Below are 25637 nucleotides of genomic sequence, written 5' to 3' on the forward strand. Positions count from 1 at the left end.
TACGGCCGGGTAATAGCCTTCCACATGACCACCTGTATAAACTTCTGTTGAACCAATACCGTCACCAGCGCAACCATTGGCACGAGCATTATGATAGCAAAAATTCAGAATTTCTATCAAAATGTCGACACCAGAATAGATTATACATGTACCTCTCCATCTTCAATGTATACTGGTGTGACTTTTAAGTTTTAGTAACGAGCCTGCCGTCACAGCAACTTGACTGTCGCCTCTTCTTCTTTTCACTTCTCATTTAAACTGACACCATCCGCGCCATGTCTCACTAACTGTGTTTTACTCAATCTGCGCTGTGTTTTATGTATTTATTTTTTGAAAATCACAAACCTTCAGACATTATGAATGCGCACATATACAGTATAAATGGGTATGTTATAAGACAGTATATTAAATGTGGCGCTTGACTACTTGCATCATCAGTTTGTGGCCGGATGATGTGCAGATTATGCTGTCCGAGGATTGCTTTAGACTTGGTTTGGGCATGAACCGCGGCATTACGACTACGTGTAGCCGGTTGTCTCTGCTCTCTTCCGCCTTTTCGGTGTCGCTCCATCCTCGTGGTGTTCAGTACTCTAGGAATTCTCGCTATTTAATTGTGTAGAATCTGATGTGCGTGGTTAAAAGGTAAACATCCAAAGATCGTGTACAGTACCGTCGGACCTGCAGAGCTGCATGGGTGGCCATACGGGTAACCTTAAGTCGTTATCCCTCTGTAAAAAAGTCTCATGCTGAGAATACTGTAGGCATCTTTCTAGCAAGAGTTCAGACCCTGCTTCGCAATTTTTACTTTCTCTACGTAAGAAATGAAGGCGAGATAATCAGTCGGCCAAATATCGGATTGCTGAGTTGTTCTTGAGCGATCTCGGTAATACATGTACATAGTCGCACTATCAAAATTCACAACCACAAGAGGCTAAGGACTCTTTAGCTGTAGCTTCAAGTTCACGCATTTGACCGATCATCAGACAGCGGCATCTACTATGGTTTTTACTATTGAAGTTTTTTTGCGAGCGGGCCTAGGTACTAGTGCGGAAGTACCGGTATGTTGTTACACGTAAGTGTGAAGTCTTTCATTCCATTCCCATATTCGTTTCCATGTAATTTGGCTTATAGCCCGTGTGTACTTGCGATTTCAAAAAATGAAAATACGAATACAAGTATGGAGGTGGTAATCGGATCGCGTCATTGAGTCAGCGAAGATGATACCAACGCAAGAGCAGGGCGAACAACATCATCACTATTGCCAGTATTGGTTCAACAAAGAAAAAAAGGCGAGATGTAGAGAACGGTAGGGGTTTACCGTTTAGTCACCATGCCAGTCTTGTTGTAGGAATACTGAGTAACTTGCACCTCTTTTTTTCGCCTTACTACTGTAATCGGCAGACCTACCTCCGTCACCAATTCGACCAGCCATGTACACGCCAACGATTCTGAATACCATACAAAGCCATTTACTTGATTCCGCAACTGCCAACACAGTTCCTGTCTCGCACTATTTTGCACTGTGTATGTGCAGCGACATCCGTCACACTCTCATATTTTCCAGGTTGGAACAGGAGGTTCGGCGCCAGCGTTAAAACTTAAAAGCACCAAATACCGTGTTTCCTCGCCCACACTGATTCTCACCAATTACAGGGTGAATTTGAGATCAACAACAGTACTCATGTAAATGTTCCGCTGTTCCGTTCTCGCACCCCTCACACCAGTAACTGGGGCGGTAAGCAAACAATACAGTACCACGCAACGTTTGCTTTGTGTATTGGGCTGCCTAGAGAAATCCCTGAAGGCCTTTCCCGACTGAGCAAATCACTGAATTCCAATCTACGTAACCCTGTTCTACGATATCTACGAGGGGAGAGGGAGGGGTTGGTCAGTGTTCCCGTCACGATATTCAGCCTGATCATGACAGAATTAACATTGGTCCGGCCAAGAAGGATAGTGGGAACTGACTATCATCGCACAAGCAACAGGGTTTCCACCAGCTCAGAGACGTTTCTCTCGTGCCAGGCCACCCCGTGGCTGATTGAAAGGTAACGTCAGTATTGCAGTATTACTAAACAGGGTTACGATCTACAGGGGTTGTTTTCAAACACGCACGGGGGCAACCCCATGTTCTTGCATTGTCGAATATATAGAACGAGGGCACTGTAAACAAGAGCACTGTAAACGGACCCGCAGCATTGCGTGAGGCGACTTACTGGTATCTTGTCCAATTCAGTGTGCGGGATATCGTGATGTAGGCTGTGACGATGCAGAGGTATTTCTTACTTTACACCGCTCCAGGTCTGTCCCATGAAGCCTACGTGCGACTGTCAATCATGACGATGACGGACGGCATGGCCGATGTTGATCTTGCACTGGCTCTAAACTGTGGACGCCTGACATTTGGCATCCTTTGACACCGAGTCAAGACCTGTAAAGTCAAGACCTGTCAAGAAACGCAAGCCTGCCCAGTCTCAGGGAGTGTGATGTGTTCTGCAGCAGACCATCCGTGGGACCACCAAGCGCGTCTTGTACTGCGGCCAGAGTATATCCATCTACACTACAATCGCAGCTGTTCCGTTTGCTAATAGTCACGCCTCGCCAGGAACGCTGTAGCGTGGCATACAGCACATGTAGCGAGCGAAATAGCACATGATGCATTGGCGTTAATCTGCATCCACTCAGACCTCACTAACTGCCTACCTCTCCCTCTCTATCTAATGACCGAACAACTTCACGCCCGGCCGCAGCTGACAGGAAAACCCGTTAAATACGCTGCTCGGTCAGCCTGACAAATTCAGTTTTCTTGATCGCCACATTGCGACATACACGGTGAAGATTATACCTGACTTCATTTACACGCAGCGTGGTGTTGTACTTGGTATATTGGCTTCATCGCTGTTGAACGTCATAGTTCACCACCGGACTCAGTGATGGCGAGCAAACCGTTGCTTATCGCGGGGATCGCTCTGGTCCTGATGCAGTTATGCCAGTTCACGCTCGCGTTTGACATCTGCTCGTTCTCCTTCAGTGCTTGCCAGAATGGCGGAACATGCAACCCCACTGGTTCTCCCGACTGTTTTTGCCCACCGTCTTTCACCGGAAGAAACTGCGAAAACCGTGAGTGACGTTAAGACTATTCTGTACAGTACTGGAGACATGTCTCAATACTAGCTTCCGAGAAGAAGCACTTGCATGCACCTTGCTGGTCTCTGGTCGGTCCTGTTAGCTAAAATGTGATCTGGTACGTAACGGAATAGCTATGAATGTTGATGTGTCTAGCGCACTATCTACAGTTCTCTAAAGTCCTTAGGCTACCTTCAGTGCTCAATGTCCAATGGACATGGGGGGGGGGGGGGGGGGGGATCGGCTGTCTGAGGAGTGTTTTCACACGAAACTCGGAGTAACAGCGGAAAGAGACTTGTTTGATTCATTGCTGTGAATTATTGGTAACTTGGCTTGACACTGTTGACAGATGCGTCGACTCTGCTCCTGTCTAACAGGTTCAGGGAAGATGCGAGCTGTGTTTATTATTATTATTATTATTATTATTATTATTTTAACTGGTTTTGAGGGAAAGGAATGGGGAAATTTTGGAAGAACCAGGGTTCGCAACAGGGATATTCTCTTTACGTTAGCGATGTTCTACCACTAAGCTATGGTGTGGTCAGCAGAGATAGCTTAATTGGCATTTTGTGTTCCAATTACTTTACCGTGTCCAGATATACTCAAAGACAGGCTGGATGATATGAACGAGCAGATTTCCACACTGAGTGAAGCTGTGGACGTGGGGCCACCACCTACTTTCACAGGTGATGGACGAGGCATGAAGAGCATTTTAGACCAGGCACAGACGAACCTCACCGATGTTAAGGAATCTCTACTCACCAATTGTGACCGAGCAGCTCGGGCAATTCGTGTCCACTTTGAAGCACAGGTAAAGAAACCGACTCGAATCATATGCCATCAGGAACATTCACAAATTATAATAATTATTACAGTACTACAAAGGATGGTTTGGCAAATTTTCGGAAAGGCATTCAGTGCCTAGACTCGTGCCTGAGTTGCCTCAGGTTTTAGTCTCTATTGTCTGATCACTACCTCCGCATTAAACGTTTCAAAATTGAGGGGCATATTCAATTTCGATTGGACTTCTCTCTATCCTACTACGCAGTGATTGTGGTTGGCAGCATGGTTATTATGTAATTTAATAAAATTAATAATAATGTACTATAGTAGAATAATAATACATAGTCTGTGTGTGTGTGTGTGTGTGTGTGTGTGTGTGTGTGTGTGCGGGCGGGGGGGGGGGGAGGATGCGAATGCTTGTGCATCGATGCCCGATGGGTGTTTACTCTGCCAGGCGTCGAACCTTTCGTTGATTGCGACCTTGGTGACACTGTGTGTCCGCGCTAAGAGTACCCCAAATAACATGTATGTTCATGTATATTTACCGTATTAGATAAACCTCACTACCTTGCAATATGCTGTCCAGCAGAAAGCATGTACTTGGATATGTACGGATTTAAGTATAACCTTTAATTAGGAGTGGTCGTACGGCGGTCACTACTTGCTCCAGAGAAAATAAAATTATGAATGAGAGACCTACATGACATGTATCCGGTTCTATCATGAACGATTGCTCCAAACAGAACATTCCTTATAGAAGGTATTACGAGTGTGTTACGTCCTCTTTTGTTTTACATGTATCTAGATGGAGGACCTCGATGTTGGAGTGTATGATGTCCTGTCCTGCAAAGGCTTGAGACAACTCCACAGCAACTTGGAATCCGGTGAGTATGAATGTGTCATAATTATGACGATGTTCTTCGTATTGTATTTTTTCTATTTTACGATATTAAGCGGATAACAATGCCAGTATGCAATCACGTACACAATAACCTAAAATAAATGTACTTGCAGGACAAACAAATATTAATGTTCGCGTCAAACCAATGAAGGAACAACTGAGGGCCGCTAAAACTAGAGTCTACATTGCGTGCGGCGGGTGATGACTCTGGGCTAACGAGATACATCTCAATATCACCAAGGGTGCATAGGCGTGTTCACCATTGGCTAATTATCACAAGTAATAGTTCTAAAAGTCGCATTAGCCACACGCAGGCGCCACTCCGTGTACCATCTTTACTTGATGTTCGACTGAACTTTCCCGGAAAAGGATCTTTGCTGTTTTGCTGCTTCGACGCAGTCGCAGAATAATCTGATAGTTGATCCTAGTTAGTGAGAACTATAGTGTTGCTCAATGAAATCCGATCAAGCCAGTGAATGCCACGCTGGACGCTGTACAGTCCTAGGCATGCAAAAATATGAACTGGTGATCGGATTTCAATGAGCAGCACGTTTGTCCGCTTATTTTTTTATATTTTTTCTTTTCTCTTATTATCAGTGGGACCATTGTCATTAGGCTCAGGCCGGTTTTGGAACTCCACTCTAAATAAAGCTAAACAACAACAACAAGCACTCTAGTTGTTACAAACCTTTCAAAAACCATCATCGTATGGTATTCTTTAGTGTACGTCACCAAGCGATCAGGCAATGATGCCTTCTCACCAGTCAACGGCTGGCTCTCACAGAATGATGAACCACTATAATATTAATGATTTTGACGATAAGAAGAAAGTATGTGAAGTGGACGCAGAACTAAAATAAAACGAAGTATGAGATACTGTGCATTTGAGGTCAAACCTTTCCTGTCACTAACGTACCCAGGTTTTGCGCAATGTTTCATGCATAGGATACTACTGGATTGTGGGACAAGCAGCTGAACTCAAATTGGTGAGTTATCCCGATTTTTCACACTAGGCCTGGCACTAGCAAATGGCCGATTCTGCTCGGAAATCAGTGAAATTCCCTGAACAACTGTGCGTGCATGCTAATCGTATTGCAAGCATCTCCTTGAGATTTCCTATACATCTTTATCCACATACCCTGGTACCAAACATGCATGAAACATTCCAGAAAAGTAACAAATTCTGACAATGTCTTCTTCCGGCATTATCCATCCACGGCCACCAGGCGCTGATGTAATGTGCACATGACTTATATACCATAATAGAAGATGTGAGTATTTACTGCAACGGTGAAACTGAATCACACTTTCAAGTTTTTCTCTTAAAGACGAGATTGCATTCACATGGTTCATGGTGAAATAATGGTCAGTGCGTGAGAGATTAAAAATTTAAAAGCTGTGGCTTTGCACAAGACAGTGCGAATAGTCTGGTGCTAGTGCATTTGAGAACAATGGCCTTTGGCTTTGCCATTTGTGTGTACGCTTTGCAGGTATACTGTGAGATGCGTAGACACGGTGGTGGCTGGACCAGAGCCTTTCACTTCAACGTCACCTCGCAGGGCAAGTGTCCTGGAGGTTTGCGCCCGCTCGTTGTGCAGGGTGTCAAGATGTGCACCAAGGGCGACGAAAACTACGTCTACGAAGTGCCAGGAGTCCACTTCAGTGAAGTCATGGGTTACGTCACAGGCTACAAGGTAACGGAGACTGGAAAAGAAGAGCACTGATGACAAACATTCGCTTTAGAAAAAAACTAGCACTCATAACTCTCTTGGCTTCACAGGGTACATGGATAAGAAGAACTCTCGTTATTGCGAACGGATATCATCCGTCCCTTGGCGTTCGCCCTAAAGAGTTTTGACGTATACAGTATGCACTGTCTTGCATTAACCCTACACAGTAGCGCCATGCATAGTAGCAGTGCTGGCAACTGAAATCCGACCCTTGAGCGGTGGTGCGCTCACATCGCAAAGACCCAACACGGGATTGTAAAACTACGAAACAGAGACCGCAAGAATGTGGACCGCTCAGAGGTCGGATTTCAGTTGCCAGCACTGTACATAAACTCTAATTGTACGGCAGCCAGGGTGCCGATGATATCTGCTGGTCGATTGAAGGGCCAACGGAGAAGAGGAGTACATGTACAAGTAGAGGACCATTGGATTATTGTACTTCCAAGTAGGGTTTTATAGTTACACGTAGTTGGCTACGGAATGAATTGAAACCCTGGAATGCGATTCCAGTAGATTAATCGGATCCTTTGGAACACTCGACAACAGAAAAAATTCATCTCCCTGCCTGTTCTGCCTGTGCTGCCCGTGCTGCAGCAATTGAAAGATGGCATTCACAAAGCCTCTCTTACGCCTGAAATAAAATTGGAAAGTTGGATCATTTTGCCTAAAATTTAATGGTATGGTCTATGGCATGTTTCCAGTTCTTCAAAGAACAACTTGGATTCTAGTCAGGCAATACGTGAATGGTATTTCTCCCCCAGTATTGCTGACTGATGCGAGTGCTACGAAAACTGTTTTGCAACTGGAGGTCAAGTCAAACACACAGTAAAAAAAAAAGGAAAAAAAGGACATTATCGTGTCCGTTCCCGAAGGGAACTCACGACGGCCCCTAACACCCGGTAAACCCACCAACACACCGGCTGGGGGCATATTACAATCTGCTCACCAGATTAGTTTCTTGCCTGTGTGTTTCCACCTACTCTTCAGTCTGGTACTCCCGATGCTTTCTGGAACAAGCAATCTGCTTCGGGTGACAGCAAGTACGTCGATGGAGTTGGCATCTACGCCGGCCACCAAAGGAGCCCAATCTACACGTTAGCCGCTGGGTTCGGCGTTGTGGAGGCCGCGTACACCAGTGCCATGTGTCCATGCAATGGCGGTCACAGTCCGCCTTCATTCGTCGGTACGAACTACATGTGTTCAGGATTTCGAGGAATACGCGGTGTCTACAGTGTTGGTCCTGGTAGGCGACTATGGCTTGATGCTCCGACATGCGAAGGTGGCAACCATTTCAGCTCCAACGGTGAGCCTCGTTATTTCCACGTCACTCTGGACAAAGCTCTATCATACCAGGATAGAATCCTCCTAAAGATTCTTACTGACGAGGGAACAGGCAACGAGGCAATCGCCGTTGACTCAGCTGAATTTTATGTGCGCTGATGTTCACGAAAACAGTGATGTTATGTCTTTCTCGCTGGTGATACGTTCTTTTGACAATGGGATGCAAAACTACTGCATTTTTTATTGATTCCATAGACCTATTCTATTCTGCATAATTATGTGAGGGCATTTGCAATTTAAAATTTCGTTCTTTGCCGTGGTGCAATGCATTCACGCTACCTTGGCCTTGCTGATACAACTGAGGCGCGCCTTTTGGCCATCCACACTCCCCTTGCCCAATTTTGTCCTTAGGAATTTCGAACACATAAATTTGTTGTCCTTCTAAATCCTCTTGAGTCATGGGTTTGAGGGAAAGATGCATACGGGAAAATCCTCTTACTACATGGCAGGCGCCTTTTACTGTAACAGTGTACCCACCGGAAAATCGCTCATTGGCCGCAATCACAGAAGTGCCACAGCGAAAAATCAGCATGCAAAACACTGGTTTTATCACAACTAGGAATGTGTATTGTTTGGGTGTGTACCGTCTCCTTTCGATTCAATCCTTCAAGCCATGGCGCCATGGACAAAATGCGTACACAAAGTTGTAAGAAGCTAAATTTGAGTTGAAAAAATATAACCTAAAAAAAGAAATGGACCTAGGAACTACCATGTCCAGTAACACCACCAGTTACTAATACTTGACAATCTGATGATCGCTTAGTATGTGAAACTCAGAGTTAAAAACACCTTTTCTGGCCACTTATTGTTTGTTTGTTATTTAGACAGCAAAATCCTGAAGAACAGACACGAACCAGCAATGAATAGAAGTCACGTGATTATTCTCAGCACCGCCTCTGCTGCGTCTGCATTGTAGATTCTAGACCGTCACAACCAGTACGGCAGTAGATCTATTGTACTTGTAGATCTGCACTGACTGTCTGTAGACTGCACTTCGTCACTGCAGATTCTTATCCGGCTAGGCTGTGCACGACCTAGCGCCGCAGAGCCAAAGATTGATTTGACTGGAAAAACCAGTCAACGATACGTGCTCTGTCACCATCCACAAAATTGTTTTCATTGGACTCCAAATTATTGTGGGTGTGATGTTCCAAGATAGCTTGGATAGAAATCGGACTGAAGTCACAATCCGATAATTTCTTCGTCTGCAAAGCAGCGTGGGGCTGGGTGCTGAAACCAGTGAGGGAGGAGAAAGATAGCACCGCGGCCACCGTCACTTGGCCAAGGGTGATGGACATTACCACCTTCTGTAGTCGTTTGGTGCTGTCAACGATAGCGTTAGTCGGTGGATTGCAGTACGGATCAGTGGTGCGGGCGGTAAAATTGTAACCCCCGTGATGGATCTACGTGTATTTGCGATATGGACGACGGGTCGGGGTATTTGGACCTGACGCCAATCAGCAATAACGACGGCACAGCATTGTGAGTGTTGCAAACTGCAGTCCGCATCTTCGACTCCCATCCATTCACACGCACATTTATTACTGAAGTATTTTTTTAACCCTTTAGGGCCCACAATTATTTCAAGAAATGCACTGCATACGCGAGCCCAGGTACATATCTGGTCGTAACTTCGGTGTCATTTGCCCGATTTTGGTGATCTTGGGCTTTCTGGAAAGCTCTTGGCCAGAGGAACACAGCGATAGCCAGCAATACATCACTCAATCCACAGAACCAGCGCCGCAGCGCGATACGGCGCTCCAAAGCCAGCATTGCGAGCGCCCAACTCAAATTCTCTGCCATTTCAACAAATAATTGCATCGCAGATCGCTCAAATTTTTTTACTGGAGAGCTGAGAAACATGCCGTTGCGATGACGTGAACTATCTGTAGCTGCGTGGACCGCGAGTCAGGGAAAACTCCTAAAACGAGTTCAAAATGCACGCGCTCGAGTTGACTCTGCTGAGCGAATTTAGTTCGAGTCTCGTATCTCCGCTCTCCAAACTCGGATCGCTTTCGGGTGTTTTCGAGCCGATAGCTGAGAGAATTCTAATGTCGATAGCCCTTTCGATTGTCCGATTTAGTCAAGGGACAGCCGAGTTACGCCAGGTTGCGCTTCGAAAAGTATGCACTGTACACTGGTACGGATATATCCGTACTATGGGCCTGAAAGGGTTAATTATTCCCGTAGCTATGCAGAAGACGTTACTTCAGTAACGTCTGGCGCTAGCCAGGGTCCACACAGCTTTAATTCCCGTAGCTATGCAGAAGACGTTACTTCAGTAACGTCTGGCGCTAGCCAGGGTCCACACAGCTTTAATTTGGTGTTTGTTTGTTTGTTTGTTTGTTTGTTTGTTTGTTTGTGTCACGGCTGGAGCTATCCCGTGTCTGTCCCGTATCTGTCCCGTACCTGTGACTACAAAGGCTCTACAGGATTGTACATAACAGCTGTCTACAATATTTGCGGGCTCCTGTATCTGTCCCGTACCGTACCAATATTAGTCGTATTATGTATACGACTCCCTGATGTAGAGGGAGATTTGGAAAGAAATAGGGAGACGAGGAGGAAATTAAAGAATAGACGCCGAATAGGTGATAGGTTGCGTCAGCATAAACATACTTTGGAAGAGAGATCCCGTCGTCTCCAAAATAAGCGTGAACGAGCGATTCAGCGCCGGTCACAAGAAACGTCGGAAGAGAGATCCCGTCGACTCCAGAACGCCCGTGATCGGCAGAGTCCGCCGGTCCCAGGCACGTCAGGACAGACATCCCGTTGAGTCCAGAACGCCCGTGATCGGCAGAGTCTAAGCCGGTCCCAGGAAACGTCAGGACAGACATCCCGTCGAGTCCAGAACGCCCGTGATCAGCAGAGTCAGCGCCGGTCCCAGTAAACGTCAGGACAGACATCCCGTCGACGCGCAGAAAAACTAAATCTGCAGCCTCTTTTGCTGTCGGACAGGACACGTATTATAGGAGACTGTAAAGTTATGTAATGTCCAAATTTCGACGTGAGCAGCAGGTCACTCGCGTTGATTTTTCGACGTGCGAGCCAAATAACGCGAGCTGAACTTTCGCGTCGCAGACATCCCGTCTACGCGCAGAAAAACTAAGGCTGCGTTTACACGACAACGATTGGAGAGAGATCCCGTCGACTCCAGAACGCCCGTGATCGGCAGAGTCCGCCGGTCCCAGGCAACATAAACATACTTTGGAAGAGAGATCCCGTCGTCTCCAAAATAAGCGTGAACGAGCGATTCAGCGCCGGTCACAAGAAACGTCGGAAGAGAGATCCCGTCGACTCCAGAACGCCCGTGATCGGCAGAGTCCGCCGGTCCCAGGCAACGTCAGGACAGACATCCTGTTGAGTCCAGAACGCCCGTGATCGGCAGAGTCTAAGCCGGTCCCAGGAAACGTCAGGACAGACATCCCGTCGAGTCCAGAACGCCCGTGATCAGCAGAGTCAGCGCCGGTCCCAGTAAACGTCAGGACAGACATCCCGTCGACGCGCAGAAAACTAAATCTGCAGCCTCTTTTGCTGTCGGACAGGACACGTATTATAGGAGACTGTAAAGTTATGTAATGTCCAAATTTCGACGTGAGCAGCAGGTCACTCGCGTTGATTTTTCGACGTGCGAGCCAAATAACGCGAGCTGAACTTTCGCGTCGCAGACATCCCGTCTACGCGCAGAAAAACTAAGGCTGCGTTTACACGACAACGATTGAAAACGATTTGCGTTTACACGACAACGAAGTAGGACCTAAACGGAACGAAATCGTTGCGTTTACTACTATCGTTTACACGACAACCCCCGAAAACAATACCTAAACGGAACGAAATGGAAACGCACTTCAAAGTGTTTTGAAACGTTTTCAAAACGTTTTCGTTCTCGTGTAAACGGTGAAAACAGTGAAAACGATTGGAAACGGAGCGCGGTCACGGAAACCATTCCGCGCGGGACTATATTTCGCGGGAAATACCTGACCTTTGCGACCACCAGCACGTACCAACTCCAACTAACGTGTTACTTCCCGCCCTTGCGCCAAGCCAGCACGTGCTAACTCCAGCCTGATCGCCCGTTTTCCGTTTTCGTGTAAACGGTTCAAAACGGTTCAAAACGATTTGCCGTACTCGTGTAAACGGTTTGAAAACGATTCGAGGCCTGCCCGTTTTCGTTCCGTTTCGTTTCGTCTCCGTGTAAACGCAGCCTAAATCTGCAGCCTGTTTTGCCGTCGGGCAGGATACGTATTTTAGGAGACTGTAAAGTTATGTAATGTGCTCCACAGGCAACCATGCATTCGGCGTCGTCATTGGGTCAACCGGTCAATGTACATGTATTACTACAAAAAGGCCAGAAAATCCGATTACTGTATTAAAATCAACTAATTTTCGCTGGCGATTTAATTTCGCTGATTTCGCCGCTTGGTACCAACCGGCCAAAGTAAATCGCAGGCCAAAGTTTGTCATATTCATGTAGGCAAATGATGCATGATTAAGCAACGGATGCAAGTGAGAGCAAAAATACCGATCGATTTCAAATTTGAGGGGAAATTGTGCGTCAAGTCGGAAATGACGTGCATCTTAATTTCTCTTATATAGAGGTTTCTATTTCTCATATGCCAAAATTTGTTGATTTACAGTATAAGGAGATAAAAAGAAAAGAAGGAGCAAACCAAGTGTAGATGATTATTAGAGAAATAACAATCCGCAATAAATTCTGCATATACTTTTGCCTAACTCATAATATTCAAACCGATTGAAACGTTTTTGCAACACAGTAGACATCCTTAGCAAAAGTACGATAACGCTAACTTTTACGGTACTCACTCCCAGCCGTGACAAAAGACGTTATCGGATAACGGAAAAACGTTACAGAGCTCAAAATAACGGGCCGACGTTCGTTATGGAAATTCTGCAAAAAATGCAAAAACTCGCGTGGTTTTGTAACTGGCGGGAGATAAAAAGCACGTCGACGTGCAGATCGAAATGAGATCGAGAGTCGAGATTGCTTCCTCTTGTGACATTTAGCTTTTTGGCGAGTTTTGCCTTTCAGTTGACAATTTCTGCGTCCTCTGCTTCGTGCCGTTCTCCCTCTATCCCATCTGGGAAACAAAGGACCAGTTCCGCGGCACTCCTGAGGAAGAAATTCATCGGCCTCTCCCAGACGTGCTGGAGCTGGAGAACCCTTACAGTCTTCGGTGCTGCGTTTAGGAAAGGGTTTCCAAGGACCTGGGAACAGCGAAAACTCATGTTCGCCGTGCTTTTGCTATTCCAGAGTAAAGACCTCGCCAAGGTATTCTTTTGGAACGACAGCAAACTAATCCCTGGTTCAAAATTTTGAATTTCCCGCATCTGTTTCCACGAAAATTCATATCGCCATGGTTGTCACGACTACTTCGTCTCAACTATAACGTACTTTGTGCCAAGGGAAAAGTCAGCTTGAACGATCCGAAGTACGGAAAGGTTTGCGTTTACGTTAGCGTTTTTTTAGCTAAGGATATCTAGTGATGTGGCCAATCAACGGAAAAAGACATTTCCATCAGTTCTTATAACATGTACGATGAGCTAGGCAAAAAAAGTCATAAAAGCATAGCGTAGGGCCCTGAGCTTCCAAGCTCTCTCGTTATTTGGTGTTTGTTTGTGTGTTTGTTTGTGTTACGCTTGGCGCTATCCGTATCTGACGGCAAAAAAGCATAGGATGTTATACATTTTTCAATTCTCCTTTTTTCAGGCATATCCTGGGATTCGAACCCGCACTATCGCCCTACATGCATTCCCCCATGCACTTCGCATTCATACCCATTCTTCCAAGTTGCTTTACGTTATTATCTTGCGTTTGAAAGCCCTATTTGAATATTGCGGGCAGCTGTATGTGGCCAGCTGTGTTTGATGGTACGGTACGGTACGGTATTGCCCTCGATCGTACTTGTCCCGTACCTATCCCCTACCATACCGTGCCATCAAAGACGGCTGGCCACAATGCATATTCAAATAGGGCTTTCAAATGCAAGATCACAATGTGAAACAACTTGGAAGAATTAGTATGTATGCGAAGTGTATCGGGGGATGCATGCAGGGCGCGCGATAGCGCGGGTTCGAATCCCAGGTTACGTCTAAAAAAAAAGGAATTTTTTAAAGAATTTATAACATCCCAATGCTTTTTTTTGTCTAGGTCATCAAGGCAAAAAAGCATAGCGTAGGGCCCTGAGCTTCCAAGCTCTCTCGTCTTTGTACGGTACTGCTCGATGAAATTTGATCGAGTCACTCACATAAGCGCCCGGCGTTGCGAAACCTGGCCTAGACCCACGAATACTAGGTTGCTAAATGGCGCACCGCACAAATTTGACTCAGCGATTGGATTTCATTGAGCAGCAGTGTACTAACGGATGCATGCAGGGTGAGCCCAGTGCGAGATTGATAGGCACAACCACTAGCCACCATCCAACCGTGACTATTTGAATGTCTGGGAAACACAATATCAGCCAGGGTGCTGGAAAGGTTCGCCTGCATATCCGACAGCACACAATACTACTTGGTCTCCAGCTTTTTGAGTCATCATACCTTTCCGACAATGACACCAACCACCATTCTATACAAGCATGCATTATTTCTGTTGTCACTTGTAACTGGAATAAATTGCCTCCCCTCATTGGACCTATCTGAACACGAGCCTTCCAAGTTGGAAGGTTGTTCGCTTGCACTTCTTAGACGTATTATAGCAAGGTGTGAGTTCGTTGAATGTCTCAACACTCCCTATCTGTTTTGTGCCGTGTCGTACGCGCTGACTGAGTATCATCTTGTTCCTTTGGCGGACAGTTAGTCATGGCTCGAAACATTTTGTTCTTCCCTTTCTTCATCCATGGCAAGACTTGGTGTAGACTTCGATCAATGATACAGAATCTAATGTATCCCATTCTAGTTGGAGTGCAGCTCTCAGGGGAACACAAACATATCGCGCGTCAATTCCACAGCTAATCCCGTAGACATGCCAAAAAGCGTCGATCTAGTGATGTTTGGCGCAACCCAGGGTCCACTGCGCTATATTTGTGTGTGTGTGTGTGTGTGTGTGTGTGTGTGTGTGTGTGTGTGTGTGTGAGAGTGTGTGAGTGTGTGTGTGTGTGTGTGTGTCACCCTTTGGACTTTTTAACCGCCAATTCAGTCCTCTTTCTAAGAATCTGTTTGAGTCTGTCTCCCCTGTCCCGGGGAGACTCGCATGACCAATTTTGGCAGTGAGCAAGCGCAAGTACAAGTGTGTGTGTGTGTGTTTGTGTGTGTGTACGTGTGAGTGTGTGTGTGTACGTACACAGGTGAGTGGTCACGAACCATGTCATACGACAACAGTGAACCCTGTCTAAGACGACCGCTCAAGGGACCTTCAAAGCATGGTCTCTGTAGCCAGGTGGTCTCCTTATCCAGTGCCATTCGACTGGAAATAACATCCCGTGGTCCTGGCTGCAGTGGCCTTCTGGGATAGGTGGTCGCCTTATATGAGGAGTCACCTTGACAGGTTTTGCTGTAGTTTCTCCCGGCCTGGCGTACTATTCATACATAGCCCATACCTTACGTAAGGCCAGGGTACGCCAAAAGCCGGTTGTTCAACTAAGCACAAGCTCGCCTAGCTCAGGAAAATAACCATGCAAAACAAGCATCGCTAAACGTTGTACGCTTGCTCTCTCTCTTGATCATTTTTCTTCTGTGCAGCTTTACGAACATTGCCGGCGATGGCGGATTTAGCTACAATCCGTGCTATTCATTTCAGGACAACAAGTGCCAGAATAATGTTGCCGTAAGTCACCTGCAGGTCTGTGTGCATACGTATCTCTCCCCTAGTGAACTGAACTGGCTCATAGCCAGTCAGGAATTGCAAGCGTGCACAACATCGTGGATATAAGAATGACTGAATGAGAGTTTAGTTTCGGCTAGAGCAGGACACCCTTTGTTCTGTGCTGCACCCGGAATTCAACTACTGTATAGCAGGAAATTTTCGGACCGAATATATTTTCGTACGATTTCATACACGGCCTTTTTGTACTAAAATTAATTCCGTACTAAAATTTGTTCATGTGACTTTATGTACACTGTACATGGGTACTGCTTGCGAACACGTGCATTTAGCATGCAGCACTGTACGAAAATAAAATCCGTACGAAAGGTCGAATTTCGGCTTTGTCCGAAAATATTTCCGTCCGAAAATTTCCTGCTATACAGTATTTCAAAAAAGGAAGTTTCAGGGAGTTTTGCAGACCCAATCAGCTGTGATTTTACAAGTCCCTTGTGCGATGAGGTGGCGGTGATTCTGGGGTCGGTATAGGGATACGGGCCTATCACCACCAAGCTAAAAGACAGACCACGTTCCATGTGTCTGTCTGTATTCTTTCTGCAGAAATTCTCTGGTCTATCCTTCTGTCTATCTCCACGGCGGAGAGGCAACTGTGTTGAAATAAAACTTAGCGTTTTAGACAATTCTATAGAGATCCAACAAATTAAGTCAGTCAGGCTTAATCTATCTGGCTGTTTGGCTGGCTACCTCATACGTAATCAGATATCCAGACCACAAGCCAGCGCTGGAACTCCCTACAGCGCAATGTTCAATCTTCAACGATACTGGTCCTAGATATGTTGTGTTGTACTCGAATTGTTTATCGATGACAACGCTGGAACTCTTCTGGTGCATATTTGTATGGATAACCACGTTTTTGGTTTGTTCTCTTTCTATTTCTGTCTCTCAAACTGTGTCTCATTTTCTACTACTGCCTGTTATCTCTCTCTTCCTCTCCCAGTCTCTTCATTTCTCTCTGTCTCTCTCCATCTCTACCGCTCCGTCTCTTCCTTTCTCTCTATCTCTTTCTCACTCTGTCTCTCTACCTCTCCATCTCTCTGCCGCTCTATCTCTCGCTATCTCTATCTTCTATCTCACTTTCTCTACCTCTGTGTGTCTATTTGCCTCTTTCAATGTCTCTTTCTCTCCATGTTACATGTTATCGGTCTCTGTCTCTTTCTTTCCCTTTCCCCGCCTTCTCTCCTTCCCTCTCTGTCTGCTTGTTTCTGAATCTCCTTAGGTATGTCAGGCGGGTGATGTTGTCTGTGGCCAGCAATCCACAGCTAAGTTCACCATCACGAGTACATCCCCACTGCAAGGAACTATAGCCTATGGCAATGGTGATAAGCGGGAAGGCACACCAAGGTGAATTCTGAATTTATGGTTCAGGGTCTTATACCTTGTTGGTGGCGGTGGTGATGGTGTTTGTCGCCCTGCTGATGATGGTGGTCGCAACAGGGAAAGTGGCGGTGTGATTAAAAGAGGCAGCCAGTGCGAGACAAGTTGCTAATATCGTTAGAAAAGAGGAAGAGCAGGGTTTTAAGCTTAAAGCAAATTTAATAGTTCAAGAGTATTCTCCAGTGGGAACATTTTTCCAGTCGTGCTGCTGCTACTCACAGCCAACTGGGAACTTGTGGCCAGGTATAAGGGGTAGGTGGATTCGGCTTTAGGGCTTTTCGGCACTTGTGCCAATGGTGTGAGGCCTATCGACTCACCCCTAACGTTAGGCACTGCGTCTGCCACTGTATTCTCAGGGCGTTCCCTTGGGAACAGAGACAGCACAGAGACAGCACTTTCCTTTTGTTTTACATAACTTCTACCATCTTGCCTTGCGCATTCTTCAGGGTGGCAAATGTAGCAATAAGCTGCGACCCAACAAAGGACCATGATATCATGTTCACATCCGAGGCGCCAGGATTAACTCGTACTCAGCACGCAAAGGGTTAATCCTGGAAATCACGGCCCAGAGTGAACGCGAATTTTTTTGTTCATGAATTCATTTTGTTGAAGAGCGTGCCAGGGGATTTCCCTTTGGCACGGCGCATGCGTGATGGACATCAAATGAAGCGCTTGGATCTGAGCTTTGCAGCGCAGTTTGAATTGTGAAAATCTGTTGAATTTGGGCAAGAAGCCAAACAAGATTGAGTTGTGGTGCCGTTCCGAGGCACGGTGGAGTAATTTGGAGAGGACATGGAAGTGGCTCTGATGTGTCTATGGAGCTGAGAGCTGCCAGGATGGATTCGCTTGGTCCTGACCTTTCCAACGAGCAAAGGACGATGAAAATCCATCAAGGTGGAGTGAAATGAGAATAAAATTCGTTCGGAGCTGTGAGTGCATACTCCACCAAGAGAGTCAGTGCGCTGGAAAGCCAGTGGATTGGAGAAAAGGGGCTTAGCATGCAAAGGGTTAACATACGTGAGTTAACAAGTTGCTATTTTGACGTATGGCTATGGTTTGCAACAGCCTTGGGCATGTTTACCCAAAGTGTTGTGGGGCTTGAATTGGAATGATGTTAACTTCGTCCCGCAAAATGCCCCCCCCCCCCCCCCCCTGTGACTAAGTAATGTTTGGTATGTTTGTAAGGCTCAGGGGCGGATCCAGGATTTTTCCAAGGGGGGGTTCAATTTTTCCCACCCTACCCACAATGACGAAATGATGACATACACATGTACATGTACGTGATTGTATAACAAGTTCACACGTTCGCGTTATCGGCACAGCACCAAATAATACTTGAACATGCCAGCTGCTATACAAATGTAACTTCAGTACCTCTGTTTTCAACACTCTGCAGCTAAAACATTGTTGAAGACACGCAGCACAAGGAAGAAATTTTCAATTTCTTTCCTGCAGAATAGCTGATTGGACTTTCCGACTCCAGCAGCTTGCCTGTAATAATTGTCCACAATTTTGTACTCCGAGCCACCAAATGTTGACTCCACTGTACAGTAGGTTCCATAAGGCAGGCTTCCTGCATCTTTCGTGTCTCAGTCATAATTGTCCCCATTTCGGAGAAACTTAGATTATTGGATGATAGGACGTTGAACTTGAAGATGATTTTCAAAGTTTTGCTGTTTGTTTTACCTTCGATACTAGTGGCTACACTTTTCTTTGGAGTGTCACCAAAATTCAATGGCAGCTGGTCTTGAGCCTGCCTCTTTTAGACGCTTCGACGAACTCTAAGACAGCTCATAAACCACGAGCCGTGACGACAATTACAGCACTGCACGACCACTATTCAGGATCTAGTTTTTGAAACTGATGGTAATACTTACTTTCGAAGTTTCCGCAGCGGCTCAACAAATGCATGCACCTCTTTCTCCGAAGCGAACTTGTAGCTTTAGATCTACATTCAGTGCAGATCTACTTTAGTCTTTGTATTATCTATAGCTACGTACAAGACAACAATGTTCAATGTCACAATTATAGATCTACCAAGTTGCATAGCTAGCGGACCGCTCTGGCCTGGGACGACTAGGCCATAGCATGGGGCGAGCACGTCGTACAGGCATGGGTTCGTAGTCACACCTGAACTATGGTCGGAAAAAAAATCAGGGGGGTTCATTCGAACCCCCTCCCCCCCCCCCCCCCCCCCCCCCGCCTGGATCCGCCCTGAGGCTTAGTACTGAAGCTCTTGATCCTTTTAGCAGCATGACACATTCGTACTTGGAATAGCTGAGCAGCATACCTCCCCCTCCCCCTTCCCCTCCCCCTCCACCACATGGCCATGCATATTCGAGAACCTGTGATAACACAACAGTCCGAGAGTGAGAGCTCCATGGTACATAAAAGCGCTAATGCCAAGACCAGAGATCGGCCTTGTTGGTGTGCGTGCTGTGCTGCTCAGTCACTCCACCATGGAGCTCTCCCTCTCCCACTGTTGTGTTTGTGCTTATATCCCTCGATGTTACTCTCTTCAGTGGATTGTTTCCATATTCCCTCAGTCCCCAAGCGGTCTCCGGGTCACTGGGTAGCACGGAGACCGCTTGAACAGTGTTTTAAGAGAGCATGTCTGAGAAAACCAGAACATACATGTATGTGCAAGTCGATCTCTCAGATTTCGTTCAAATTTTGCAGGTAGGTTTGCTTTGGGGTGTAGATCGACATTCCAAAGCCCGCGCAAAATCTTTTGAGGGGAACCATGAAATTGGCATACCCCTCAATATTGGCCGAATATTGGCACGATTTATGGGTCTAAAAACGAGCCACGGCACAGCGTACAAGAACAAGCTACGAACAAAACTCCATCAAGCCAACATTACCTCACCTCAGAAGAGTTCTTGGGGCAGCACCACTTAGCCACGCCAGCATCCCAGAAGACGAGGGCAATCATCCCTTGACGCCACAAATGATCGTCTTGAAAATAGCCAAATTACAAGCGCTGATAAAACAGCGAGCTACGTCCTCAATTAGCAAACACTATACACCGGCAGATAGTAGAACACCTCTTCTAGCACTGAGGACATGTCCCCCATCATCCTTTTTTGGGTTTTCTTGAAATAAACAATTTTGAATTTTTCCACTCGTCCATTCTGAAATACGTCCAAACTCATACCTGCGCAGGAAAGCTCGCCCTTCCGCGACGTCTAGTCAGCAATTTCTACTCCAACAGCACTCCCAACGCTGCAGAACAAAGTGTATTGTTGACTTTGACAAGGAAAATCAGCGGTGATCACTTGTCATTCCAAACGACAAGCTTCTCCTTGCGCCACCAACAATTTTTCGGTGTAACGGTTGATGCAAAAGTGGCTGAATTTTTGCGTGTAGTTTTTGGATTTTACTGCAAGAGGAATGATGAAATCACGTGCCTCGTGACACAAGAATGCCACGTCTCGTAGTTCACGGTTCAGCAGTTGTTCCGAGTCACCTTGATCAAGCGCACCTGGACTTACATGGATCACCCGTTGATCTAGATCGGATCAAGTGCATCTCGATGTCCAGCTCAAGAGCACGCATGTTGTGTTGTAGGCCTTCCAGCCGGGACTTTCCCTCGACATGCAGCACAGAGACAGCGCACGAGTAGGGTCAAATCACGTTGTTCATGACGTAAGAAATCTGCCATGTGGGCGCGCCACATACCCCATGCAACCAACGTAGGCGCGCGCTGGTCAACTCCAAGCGACCTTGATGGCATGGACCACCATTGACCACGCTCATTCCTTGCTGTTGCAGACCTACGTGGATCATCAGCATGTAAACTGGCCGTAGTTCCTGTTGAACCATGGTCGGGATGAGCGAGGTAAGTGTGAAAAAATGCATCACTGTTCATACTGCAAGAGGAAATATCTTGCCAATGCAATACTGCTAGCGCTATAACGATAGTGTATGCATGTTCTGAGCAGAGCATGCAAGAAATATAATGCATCTTACCTCCTCCCTCATGGTCCGTTTCGAATAGCGCCTCCGGAACGATCGTGATCGTGTGCATTGTGTCGTGCACCAGAAAGCATTATTCTACGTCACGATGCACGTGAGTTCTGGTCAACTCAGAGATCACCTGTCATTGAGTATTCCGTGAAAGGAGGCCTCGACAGCAGAAAAGCTAAATTTAGAAAAGAGATCCTGTCAGCTTTTCCATTATTTATTGTATTCCACCTAAAATCAGCACACTTTTCGTAAATGAAAGAGTCAACACAAGCAAATGAATCAAAGGGAACTGGTCAACTCACCTGTCGTTGAGTAATATTCCGTGAAAGGAGGTCTCAGCGGAGCCGAAGCGAAATAAGCCAGGACACGAAATATCCGAAACAGCTCATGCAAGAAGCAGTTCCAAAGAAGGAAGTTCCTCGCGCATGCACATCCGAAAACGGACCGCACTCAGTGCACTGCAACACAATGTCTGCCCGGCACGTGCACAGCACGCGGCTACCACGCGTTGGTAGATCTAATACCGAGCACCTTACGTAGAAACTTACGTAGCCTAAGTGAAATACCGAGCACCTTACGTAGAAATTTACGTAGCATAGCGATGTCGTTTTTCTGCTATGTGAACACAATAATAGAAAAGCTGACAGGATCGCTTTTCTAAACGAGAGAGCTTGGAAGCTCAGGACCCTACGCTATGCTTTTTTGCCTAGCTCATCGTACATGTTATAAGAACTGATGGAATTGTCTTTTTCCGTTGATTGGCCACATCACTGTATTGCAAAAACGTTTCAATCGGTTTGAATATTATGAGTTAGGCAAAAGTATTTGCAGAATTTATTGCGGATTGTTATTTCTCTAATAATCATCTACTTTTGTTTTGCTCCTTCTTTAATTTTTATCTCCTTATATTGTAAATCAACAAATTTTGGCCGATGAGAAATAGAAACCTCTCGATTAGAGGTTAAGATGCACGTTATTTCCGACGTGACGCGCAGTTTCACGTCAAATTTGAAATCAATCGGTATTTTTGCTCTCACATGCATCCATTGCTCAATCATGCATCATTTGCCTATATGACAAACGTTGGCCTGCGATTTACTTTGGCCGGTTGGTACCAAGCGGCGAAATCAGCGAAATTAAATCACCAGCGAACATTAGTTGATTTTAATACAGGAATCGGATTTTCTGGCCTTTTGGTAGTAATACATGTACATAATCATTGACCTGTTGAGCCAATGACGACGCCGAATGCATGGTTGCCTGTGGAGCACATTACATAACTTTACAGTCTCCTAAAATACGTATCCTGTCCGACGGCAAAAGAGGCTGCAGATTTAGTTTTTCTGCGCGTCGACGGGATGTCTGCGACGCGAAAGTTCAGCTCGCGTTATTTGGCTCGCACGTCGAAAAAATCAACGCGAGTGACCTGCTGCTCACGTCGAAATTTGGACATTACATAACTTTACAGTCTCCTATATAAATACGTATCCTGTTCGACGGCAAAAGAGGCTGCAGATTTAGTTTTTCTGCGCGTCGACGGGATGTCTGTTCTGACGTTTACTGGGACCGGCGCTGACTCTGCCGATCACGGGCGTTCTGGACTCGACGGGATGTCTGTCCTGACGTTTCCTGCGACCGGCTTAGACTCTGCCGATCACGGGCGTTCTGGACTCAACGGGATGTCTGTCCTGACGTTGCCTGGTACCGCCGGACTCTACCGATCACGGGCGTTCTGGAGTCGACGGGATCTCTCTTCCGACGTTTCCTGTGACCGGCACTGAATCGCTCGTTCACGCTTATTTTCGAGACGACGGGATCTCTCTTCCAAAGTATGTTTATGCTGACGCATCCTATCACCTAATCGGCGTCTATTTTAATTTAATTTCCTCCTCGTCTCCCTATTTCTTTCCAAATCCCCCTCTACATCAGGGAGTCGTATGCATAATACGACGAATATTGGTACGGTACGGGACAGATACAGGAGCCCGCAAATATTGTGGACAGCTGTTATGTACAATCCTGTAGAGCCTTTGTAGTCACAGATACGGGACAGATACGGGACAGATACGGGATAGCGCCAGCCGTGACACAAACAAACAAACAAACAAACACACACACAAATACCAAACGAGAGAGCTTGGAAGCTCAGGGCCCTACGCTATGCTCTTATCATGAAGAGTTTCTTTGCCTAGCTCATCGTACATGTTAGAACTGATGGAAATGTTTTTTTTCCGTTGATTGGCCACATCATTGTATTGCAAAAACGTTTCAATCAGTTTGAATATGAGGTAGGCAAAAGTATTTGCAGAATTTACTGCGGATTGTTATTTTTCTCTAATTTCATCCACTTTTGGTTTGCTCCTTCTTTTCATTTTATCTCCTTATACTGTAAATCAACAAATTTTGGCTGATGAGAAACTTTGGCCGATCTCGAAACGAAAATTTTCACCGTCATTAAACTTTGGCCGGTTGGAGTTTTGAAAAAGAAAAGGAGCAAACCAAAAGCGGACGAAATTAGAGAAAAATAACTATTTTGGAGTCGACGGGATGTCTGTCCTGACGTTTCCTGGGACCGGCGCTGACTCTGCCGATCACGGGCGTTCTGGAGTCGACGGGATCTCTCTTCCGACGTTTCCTGTGACCAGCGCTGAAGCGCCCGTTCACGCTTATTTTGGAGACGACGGGATCTCTCGCTCCCTTTTTCTTTCCAAATCTCCCTCTACAACAGGGAATCGTATACATAATACGACGAATATTGTGGCCAGCTGTTTGTGGCCAGCTAGCTGTGTTTGATGGTACGGTACGGGACAGATACGAGAGCCAGCAAATATTGTGGCCAGCTGGTATGTACAATCCTGTAGAGCCTTTGTAGTCACAGATACGGGACAGATACGGGATAGCTCCAGGCGTGACACAAACAAACAAACAAACACACAAACAAACAAATACCAAATTAAAGCTGTGTGGACCCTGGCTAGCGCCAGACGTTACTGAAGTAACGTCTTCTGCATAGCTACGGGAATTAAAGCTGTGTGGACCCTGGCTAGCGCCAGACGTTACTGAAGTAACGTCTTCTGCATAGCTACGGGAATAAACTCAAATTGTACGGCAGCCAGGGTGCATACCGATGATATCTGCTGGTCGATTGAAGGGCCAACGGAGGAGAGGACTAGAAGTAGAAGACCATTGAATTATAGAACTTCCAAGTAGGGTTGTATAGTTAAACGTAGTTTGCTACGGATTGAGTTGGAACCCTGGCATGCGATTCCAGTAGATTAATTGGTCGGGGGAGTCCACTGCATCTCACCAGCGCAGCTCATGTAGCGCCTACACACTCATTGTTGTTTTTTTGTTTTGTCTTCGTTTTGTCTACCCTTCTTCCGTAGGTGCTTGTAAGTGCAATGTGATAAAAAAATCGGATCCTTTGGAACACTCGACCACAGAACAAATTCATCTCCCTGCCTGTGATGCCTGTGCTGCCTGTGCTGCCCGTGCTGCAGCAATTGAAAGATGGCATCCAAAAAGCCTTTTTTACGGCTGAAATAAAATTTGAAAGTTGAATCATTTGCCTGAATGGTTTGGTCTATGGCATGTTTCCAGTTCGTCAAAGAACACCGTGGATGCTAGTCAGGCAATACGTGAATGGCATTTCTCCCTCAGCATTGCTGACTGATGCGAGTGCTACGAAAACTGTTTTGCAACTGGAGGTCAAGTCAAACACACAGTAAAAAAAAAGGAAAAAAAGGAAATTATCGTGTCCGTTCCCGAAGGTAACTCACGACGGCCCCTAACACCCGGTAAACCCACCAACACACCGGCTGGGGGCATATTACAATCTGCTCACCAGATTAGTTTCTTGCCTGTGTGTTTCCACCTACTCTTCAGTCTGGTACTCCCGATGCTTTCTGGAACAAGCAATCTGCTTCGGGTGACAGCAACTACGTCGATGGAGTGGGCATCTACGCCGGCCACCAAAGGAGCCCAATCTACACGTTAGCCGCTGGGTTCGGCGTTGTGGAGGCCGCGTACACCAGTGCCATGTGTCCATGCAATGGCGGTCACAGTCCGCCTTCATTCGTCGGTACGAACTACATGTGTTCAGGATTTCGAGGAACACGCGGTGTCTACAGTGTTGGTCCTGGTAGGCGACTATGGCTTGATGCTCCGACATGCGAAGGTGGCAACCATTTCAGCTCCAACGGTGAGCCTCGTTATTTCCACGTCACTCTGGACAAAGCTCTATCATACCAGGATAGAATCCTCCTAAAGATTCTTACTGACGAGGGAACAGGCAACGAGGCAATCGCCGTTGACTCAGCTGAATTTTATGTGCGCTGATGTTCACGAAAACAGTGATGTTATGTCTTTCTCGCTGGTGATACGTTCTTTTTACAATGTGAAGCAAAACTACGGCATTTTTCATTGATTCCATAGACCTATTATATTCTGCATAATTATGTGAGAGTATTTACAATTTAAAATTTCATTCTTTGCCCTGGTGCAATGCCTTCACGCTATCTTGGCCTTGCTGATACAACTAAGGCGCGCCTTTTGGCCATCCACACTCCCCCTT

General features: G+C 46.2%; 2 protein-coding genes across 2 annotated transcripts; both read left to right on the forward strand.

Annotated features, from left to right (window-relative positions):
- Window positions 1–2817: 2817 nt before the first annotated feature.
- LOC135812472 (uncharacterized) lies at window positions 2818–8507 on the forward strand. The gene is made up of 6 exons (XM_065325831.1): window positions 2818–3120; window positions 3723–3937; window positions 4715–4793; window positions 5756–5796; window positions 6301–6504; window positions 7528–8507. The coding sequence occupies exons 1-6, from the start codon at window positions 2934–2936 to the stop codon at window positions 7978–7980; spliced, it is 1179 nt and encodes a 392-aa protein (XP_065181903.1). The 5' UTR covers window positions 2818–2933; the 3' UTR covers window positions 7981–8507.
- Window positions 8508–9006: 499 nt separating this feature from the next.
- LOC135811448 (uncharacterized) lies at window positions 9007–25108 on the forward strand. Its single transcript, XM_065324688.1, has 4 exons — window positions 9007–9363; window positions 15580–15664; window positions 16938–17062; window positions 24950–25108. Exons 1-4 carry the CDS (start codon window positions 9302–9304, stop codon window positions 25059–25061), a joined length of 384 nt encoding a protein of 127 aa, XP_065180760.1. The 5' UTR covers window positions 9007–9301; the 3' UTR covers window positions 25062–25108.
- The last annotated feature ends 529 nt before the right edge of the window (window positions 25109–25637 follow it).

This window comes from Sycon ciliatum, chromosome 3, assembly GCF_964019385.1.
Source record: "Sycon ciliatum chromosome 3, ocSycCili1.1, whole genome shotgun sequence".
Lineage (NCBI taxonomy): Eukaryota > Metazoa > Porifera > Calcarea > Leucosolenida > Sycettidae > Sycon > Sycon ciliatum.

What these genes read in the sequence shown, in the direction of transcription:
- LOC135812472 (XM_065325831.1), top strand. Translation starts at nt 2,934, where the DNA reads ATGGCGAGCAAACCGTTGCTTATCGCGGGGATCGCTCTGGTCCTGATG. An exon ending in CGGAAGAAACTGCGAAAACC is followed by an intron (nt 3,121 to 3,722) that starts GTGAGTGACGTT and finishes TACCGTGTCCAG; the next exon opens with ATATACTCAAAGACAGGCTG. An exon ending in GTGTCCACTTTGAAGCACAG is followed by an intron (nt 3,938 to 4,714) that starts GTAAAGAAACCG and finishes ACATGTATCTAG; the next exon opens with ATGGAGGACCTCGATGTTGG.
- LOC135811448 (XM_065324688.1), top strand. Translation starts at nt 9,302, where the DNA reads ATGGACGACGGGTCGGGGTATTTGGACCTGACGCCAATCAGCAATAAC. An exon ending in AGTGCCAGAATAATGTTGCC is followed by an intron (nt 15,665 to 16,937) that starts GTAAGTCACCTG and finishes GAATCTCCTTAG; the next exon opens with GTATGTCAGGCGGGTGATGT. An exon ending in AAGCGGGAAGGCACACCAAG is followed by an intron (nt 17,063 to 24,949) that starts GTGAATTCTGAA and finishes CCTACTCTTCAG; the next exon opens with TCTGGTACTCCCGATGCTTT.